The sequence below is a fragment of the Helianthus annuus genome, chromosome 2 (assembly GCF_002127325.2).
Source record: "Helianthus annuus cultivar XRQ/B chromosome 2, HanXRQr2.0-SUNRISE, whole genome shotgun sequence".
Lineage (NCBI taxonomy): Eukaryota > Viridiplantae > Streptophyta > Magnoliopsida > Asterales > Asteraceae > Helianthus > Helianthus annuus.
Genome location: NC_035434.2, coordinates 139705698 through 139714217, shown reverse-complemented (window position 1 = coordinate 139714217; position 8520 = coordinate 139705698). Strand labels below are relative to the sequence as shown.

General features: G+C 30.7%; 1 protein-coding gene across 1 annotated transcript; it reads right to left on the bottom strand.

The window, feature by feature from the left end:
* Positions 1-1290: 1290 nt before the first annotated feature.
* On the bottom strand, positions 1291-6758 carry LOC110935795 (delta-9 acyl-lipid desaturase 1). Its single transcript, XM_022178147.2, has 5 exons — positions 6364-6758; positions 2716-2856; positions 2488-2628; positions 2289-2395; positions 1291-1720 (listed from the first exon to the last, which is right to left on the bottom strand). Exons 1-5 carry the CDS (start codon positions 6739-6741, stop codon positions 1507-1509), a joined length of 981 nt encoding a protein of 326 aa, XP_022033839.1. The 5' UTR covers positions 6742-6758; the 3' UTR covers positions 1291-1506.
* Positions 6759-8520: the final 1762 nt, after the last annotated feature.

The window sequence follows — 8520 nt, the reverse complement described above, 5'->3', positions numbered from 1 at the left end:
CAAACTGTTAAGGAGGTTACACCCCTTGAGTTTTATGAAACTCTTGGTGGTAGTTCAAGTGGAGCAGCCACTACGACTGTTGAACCTATTGGTTATCAGTTGGACAATGGTTACATCATTAAGACTCCGTTGAAGGCAACCATTGTTGAGGTTACAACTGTAACATCTGCTTTAGTGGGAAATCCCCAGAGCCAAGAAAAAGGGGCATTTGTTTCTGATGATATGGAATCTTCTCCTATTATCAAAACAAATACAACCACTACAGGTGGGAGGTCAGATGATCCTATTAAACTAGGTGATGAATTAAAATACAAGGTTTCGACAGATAGAATGTCTACCACTGAAACATTTGTTGCTGAAATGATGAAGCAGATGATGGAGTTTTCTAAAAGTCAACCTACCACTCAGCAAATTGCCAATGAACTTTGGAATTTGTGCAACCCGTCCTTCAAGGTTAGAGGAATTTGGCTGAAACTAACCACAATTCCCATATGGAGCTTATCAGAAATATGGTTGATGCTAGGTATAAAGATACACAAGCAGATGTTAGGGACATTAAGGAACATCTGTTCAAACTTACTGGCTCTACCCCTACACCAATCTTTGATAAAGATGATGATGCTAAAAATGGGGAGAAAGATTCATTGAGAAAGTTGCCACCTAATTCAAAAGCTAAACCAAAACCAAAGGTGCAACAACAATCAGAGTCAGCTAAACAAAAATCTTCTGCAAAAGCTTCAGAAGCTAGAAAGGAAAAAGGGATTGATGAGATCCTAAACAAGAAAGCTGAAGAGATAGTTTTGGAAAAGCAGAAGAAACAAGATACAAAGGAAAGAATTGCCACTCCTACAAAAATTGTATCATCTGCTAAACCTAAACCCAAACATTCTCCACAAAAACCATCACAAAAGAAGGAGAATATAGCTTTAACACCATCCTCACCAATTCAACCAACAGATGCTGATACAACAAAAGTATCAGCAGACGGTTTATTGATTGTTTGGTTCATATAAAGAGTTAGTGTTGATGGAGAAAAATGAGATAATGCTAAAAAAGTATAGAGAGTTGATTGGAGAAATCAAATAAATAAAAAAATATTTGATTGATTGTAATAATATAAATTATTAAAGAATAAAAAATAGATACTTGATTAATTTAATAGAAAAATTAAAAAGTTTAATATGTTAGTTAAAAAAGAAAAGGTAAATACAAAATAAACAAGGAATACCATTTTTGTAAATCATTTTCAAGAAACACAATTTTTGTAAATATATTTTCCCCTAACACTAGTTTAGGAAAAAATTCATTTATTTATACAGAGTTTCCAAATTTTGGTTGTAGTAACACTAACGGAACTTACATGGCCTAGGTTCATACAGGGAATTATAACTAGTACAACCTATCTGTTACATTGTTACATGAAAGCAATCAGATAACTTTTTATTCAAAGTCACGAAATAACGAAAAACTACTGATTAATCATCTTGATCAAGACCCTCATATTGTTTAGTTAGTTTTGATGGAGCCCAACATTACCATTCTTCTTTTCTCTGACTCAGAAGGCAACTTAACGTCCGTTGCTAATCCAATTAGCTGGAGAAACCTAATCAACTCCCATGTCAAATCCAACTGCCACCATTCCAATCCATGTCGGGCCGAATTTGGGAAAGCATGGTGATTATTATGCCACCCTTCTCCAAGAGCCAAAATACCCGTCCACCTGTTTCATCAAGAATATATATTGTAGGATGTATATCAAATTTATCGCTTGATAAAAGGAGCGGACATGCGAAGGAAAATGATAAATCAAAAAAATATGTTTTGGGAGTGTTAGGCATTACTATAGTGGGATCTCAATGAAATGGGCTTCATTATTTTCATCATATTTATTAACTTGTTCATATCTTATACACTTATATAAGATATTAGCTTTTATAGTCTACTATAAATATCAAAGCCTTATGAATTTATATCTTATAATTGTAGGAAAATACATGTGACTATAGTTGAAGTAGTGGTCAATCTCTTATACATTATATCTTCATATATAAGAAATCATGAAGAAATAATAATTTGTAACACAATGACTCTCAATTTTAATGTTTTTGACCATTTATAATAGCAAAAAATTGAATGAATTTATATCCTTTCTCATGCTTGTATACGTAAATATAACTTACATGTGTATAAGGTGAAAAACTTGACAAAAACATAATACATATCTTCTGGTATAAACAAAAAGTGTATGCTAATTTGCATACTAGAGTTCAAGGGTTTATTGAACAAACCAGTTATTGGTGGATGTATCAGGGGTGTTCCAGGACCTCTCGCCCCATATATGACCGACCGAGCGTACAACAAACGTCATGTGGCAAACTATAACAGCTCGTACACCCTGAATGATAACATTAAATGGGAAATGATTCTTTGTTTTTACTATTATTTTCAGAACCTAATTAAGCAAACTTTTAGAATTGTCATACATACCACTCCCCATACCAAGTAGGAAAAACCTCCATAGAGATATAGTAGCACTGCAAGTATAGTTGGATGCAAGAAGTAAGTTTCATTAAGAAACCTATAGAACCACTGTGCCTTTAGCTCCGGTACATTAGTGTATTCTCCACACTAAATTAGTTCATCTTATCAATATCATATCAAAGATTAACAAGTAATAATAATTTAAATGATTTAACCAGAAACCAATGTAATCACCTTGGCCACAATGTAGTCATGGTAACAGAACCAACCTAAATGACTAAACCAGAAACCTTCTGTTGGAGAGTGAGGGTCCCTATCTGTCTCTGCATACCTGTGGTGACTCTTGTGTGTGCTAACCCAAGATATAGGATCTTTCTGCAATTTTATATGAGCAAAGTAATAGATGATTATGGAATTAGAAAGTATAATTGTATATCAATATAGAGAGATAAGCTAATAATGTGTTAGAACTATGGGTGGTTTAGGAAACCGCCAACCAAAAACCCACAAACAAGGATAAGTTCTAATGAAACTATTGAATAATATTATGAACAAAAATGGACAAAAATAAGAGAACAACCACTTATACCATTAAAATATTGGTTTTTAATTATATAGTTTTTCTTATTTATACCTCACTCATTTTCAAAATAAAAAAATTAAACAAGTTTTCAAATTAATGGAATATATGAAAATTGTTCATAAAAACACCCATGTGCCATAGAAAAGTTTTCTAGAGTTCATCTATAACACAACTGTTATTATTGAGTTTATATGTATCAACTTCACCTTAACCACCCTTTATTAGTAATACTAGATTGTAGTCCGATGTATTACACGATTTTAATAATGAAAACTATTTGTTTGTACAACACAATAAGACAAGTAGATGTACATGATAATCAATCTCACAAACTTGTAACCTTTTCCTAATAGTAATTAATATCCAACTTGCTTCTAAAGTTCTTAATCAACAATTCTTTACTAAAAACATATTTTTATAGACTATAAGTTTATTTTCCCTTTTTTTTTAATATAAATTAACCTATTTTGTCTCATGTATAATATAAAAAAATGTTAGCCTATATTAATAAATTAATAAGCTATATTGATAAACGTAAATGTTTTTTTAATAAAAATATTAAATTGTTTAATCACGTAATATGGTTAAATATGAAAAATATTTAAACTCATGGGTTTACATTTGATTATTCTCCATAGTAACTTAAAGTTTGTTTCAAACACATCATGTTGTCTATCATAATACTTAAAAATTCATAGCATCTGCATTTTTTGGCAATTTAATTCAAAAGTATCATTACCATTACTATTATAAATTATAAATATAACATAATTTAACAGTTTTTAGTAAGTTTTAATACAAAAAATATCATTCATATAATTTTAAAAATATACTTGAAGTAGGAGTGGATATTAAGGTAACGATTTTAAAAGACGCAATATTGTCATTATATGATATTAACATGATTTAAAAAATAAAGGAAAACAATATTGATTAGAAACGATTTTTTAGGGATGATATGATGTTGACACGTGACATTCTTTAAAATCGTGTATTAAAAGTAAGATTTGTTCTTCTAAAAGTATAGAAAACTTTTACGTATTATGATGTAACATATATAATTTATTTTGTATTGATAAGAGTATTCACATTATATTTATGTGAGTGAGTTAATTATATTATAAGGATTGGTTGTGAATGAAGGAGAGAAAAAAATGTTACTGTTAATTTGTAAATATACGAGAATACTATTCACCAATTATAACTTTTTAATATTTTTGAAAGTGATTGTGATTAGGGGGGGAGGGATTTAATGATTAATGTATACAAAAATATTTAATTGAAAGGGAGAAAGAAAAATTAGTGATTTTTAATGTAATTATATAGATAGGAGAAAAGAATTCAATGTGAATACTCTAAGATGTAAACAAATACGAAAACCCATAAAAATTTGACGGTGTACTATTACGATAAAAGTTGAAAAAAGTAGTATATAATAACGTTATTTCCAAAATAATACAACACTTTTTGAAGATAAAAGATAATAGTAATACTAATAAAGATAATTAATTTTCTAAAAATTTAAATGGAAGGAGATAAGTTTGATTAAATCTATTAATCCATTAAAAATATTAATAAAAAATGAAAGATTGTGGGAGAAGATGACATGTGGCATTAAATAAAGTCTTTTATTAATATTTATTTTATTATTAATATTTAGATTATTTCATGGTTTACTGATTTTGTACATATAACCTTATTTATAGTATTTCTTAAATATTTAACCTTCTATATATTTTTGAATGTGTTTCATATTTATTGTATATATTTTTTCTTATATATCTAAATTAAGTTGTATTTTTTCCTTAGATATTTTTAAATTATTAAATTAATATCCAGTTCTTAAATCCGAACATCGATCTGAGAGGTTTTGGCAAGTGGATACCTAAGGCATTTGGTTGAAGTTCAAATCAGTTATGAAAACCTTGGTTCTAAGAGTTGAACTAGAGAGAGGTCAAAAGGTTGAAAGTTCAAATCTTGTAGGATGAAGGTTGTGATATTTATTTTAGAAAAAGTTAGAAATTATTGTTAAAAAAATTATTTCGTAGGTTAAATGGTGTTGGTCATAGATTGAACCAAAAGTTAGTTTAGGTATCAACCAAAATTTTGATTATCCGGATAAAATATTGAATTTTTTTTAATTATCCGGATAAAATATTCATTTAGGTTATTATCATACCAGATAAGCTAATAGGTCTACTGAATAAGGATAACACAATTTCATATGGAATTTATCACTACGCATTCTTAACATTTTTAAATTTAACTTTGTTCACTTTTAATTTAAGTTTTTTTTAAGCAATTGACTATTATAGATGTCAAATCATAGTTATACCTGATTCTAGTTATAAGTAACAGGATTAAAATTACTTGATAGTAAATTTTATTACATTGTTGATTCTATAATAAAATTCTCTCTATATATAAAATGTAAAAGGATGAAAAAATTATATTAATAAATATAAAAAATCATATTTGTTTCATCACAAAAACTAAAATCATTAGTTAACTAAAACAACAAAATCTCCATCTTTAGTCGTGTTTGATAAGTAGAAAGCTAGAAAGCTGAAACATTTAATTTAAAAGAATAGCTTAGAGACTATAAGTAATGAGTATTATAGTGACGTCAATGGGATTGATGGCACCATCAACACTGCCTTTTGAGTGTTATAAGGACATGAAGAAGAGAAAGATATATTTTTGTATAATGTCAAATGGGGAGAAAAAAAGAAAAAAATTAATGGGCGTTTACCATTAATATTTTTTTGAAGGGTATTACGTTGCTGATGTGAGGAAAATGGTCGTTATGATGCATTAATCATTACAGATAGCCTAGGAGTATTAGCAAAAAGAAAAAGAAAATATAATTGAATTATAAGAGCTTAAAACATTTTAAAAATAAATTCTTTAACTCTCATAAAGCAGTTTTACTTTCTCTATTTAGTTGAACCAAACGTAATACCAATTTATTTAGATGGGGAAGATGCCCATTAGTTACAATCATAATGGAAACAATCACCAAACGAATATTTCCATACTTTGTGTTGCTCCATCACCAACAATTAGCACCAAGTTACTTATGAGATTATCAAGTTTCCAAACAATGCGTCCCAAATTTCAGACAATATGCATTCGGATTCATTTTTAAACTTAAAATTTAAATTGTAATTACTATGTTTTAAAGAGGAGGATAATACCAACGGTTATGGGGTCTATTCTGACTCCATAACCGTTCGTATTTCACTTGTACATGGTTTAACGACGGAAAACAAACATGCAAATGCATATAGACTCGATACCTGGCCAGCGAGAGCACCACAATAAACGAAGAAATACTCGAGCCCTTTAGAGATCTTGAAACTCCGATGAGTAAGAAGTCTATGATAACCTAGGGTCATACCAATGCCGGTAAACAAAGCCAAGCCCAACGCCACCATCACTGCACCCCAATCAAACACAAAAGGTGCAAATGCAGCCAACACATGTATACCAGTGATCCAGCAAAGGTTAACCACATCTACCAACCTCCATTCCCGTAACCAAAACCCTCCTCTCCTCCTTTTCTCCAACTCCGATGGCTGCGATATCTTTCGGTCCACAGGGATGACACTAGCATCCACGGTGCTCATGGTTTGATTCTTTGTTACCCTAGAGTTGTGATAGTTAGTTGGTGGCATGGCTCAAACGAAGTGGGGTGAGTTTTCTTGATAGTCAAAGGTGGTATATATATAGAAACTATGGCTTGCAAAATGATAATTGTTACGAGGGGTTGGATAACTAGTTGCGGTTGCCGTTCATAATTAAAGATAAACAACTAGTTGGTGGTTGAAACAAATATTATCTTTGTACGTGCGTTTTGTTATAAAGTTCATACTTTTCATAATAAATAGCAATGTTTTTAAAACCGGACAAACATCGAACCAAACTTTCAACTGGTTCACTGGTTGAACCTGTCGGATCGATCAAACCGCATTTAATAATGTTTGAAAAATAATATATATGTTGAAACCAAATATAAAAATATTTTCCTAAACGTTTAAAAGTTAAACCTAAAATATAAAAACAAAATTCAGTTGAAATTTAAAATTGACTTAAGTACCATTTAGTTCATGTGGTTTGGGCTATTTGGCAGTTTAGTCCAAATGTTTTATTTTTTGTCTGTAGATCCAAAAAGATTTCATGGTTGCCATTTTAGTACACTGGGTTAATCTATTATTTCTGTTAAAGAGAAAGACAATTAGGTCATTTTATATGGCCGAATTGCCCTTCTAGTTCACAGAATTTCATATAAAATGATCGAATTGCCCTTCTCGTAAACAGAAAAAATGGATGAAGTTAACCTAGTGAAAAAATGGCAACGATGAAATCTTTTTAAACCCACAGACGAAAAATAAAACCTTTAGACTAAACTGTTAAAATGATCCAAATCACATGAACTAAAATAACATTTAACTCTTTAAAATTAATAGAAGAAAAAGTTGGTACACTACACAAAGCTATGTTAATTGATAGAATAACTACACTTCCATTAAAATTTAAAATTAATAGAAGAAAAAGTTGGTACACTACACAAAACTATGTTAATTGATAAAATAAGTACACATTTTCACCGTCTTCAATAATCACTAACCATCATAATACTACTTCTATACCTACCCACCATTTAAACGTTTTTTTTTTCATTTAACTTTAAACAAATCTACCATGTCACTCCTATTCCTTAGGCTTGAGAGCATGGTTGGAGCTATCTACGGGCTTCATTGCGATACATCAGCGCTACGTAGGATAAGGAATCAATTGTCTTTTGAGAATAAAGTTCACGGTATGGAATAGAGTCCCTTCAATCATTACCTATTTATTTTTTCAATATTTCTAACATTTAATTATTTCTTTATATTTATATTTAAATAAAGGGTAGATTACACTTTCGTCCTTTATGTTTGTAACGGGTTGTTGTAGGTCCCTCTCGGAGGATGACAAACCTAAACCTTGTTATACAAACCCACTAGCAAGTGCGGAATCCAAGCTAGCAAGCAAACCGAGATGAAACAAGTATAAACACAAACACACAAAGGTTCACCGATTAACACCACTGTATTAATACAAATGAAGGTTCCGGTTACAAGCACAATGTTTACAAATCAGTATTGCAAACTCTCTAATGTGTGTGTGTGTTCTTGGACAGAATGCTCTCCCTATCTCTCGAGTATATCTTTCTGTCTGTGTGCATCTCTTTGTCTAGAACACACTGCATGGGTATTTATACCCATACACAGCAGGTCTGATCGAAGGATCCGATAGATGTCACGAAGGATCATCTATCGATGTTGAACCTATCGAAGGATCAGGAATACTGATCGAAAGATCATCTTTCGATCAGACTTCCATCGAAGGGTTCACAGTGACCTCGAAGGTTGATCTGTCGAGGTCCATCCATCGAAGGTTCAACTTTCGAT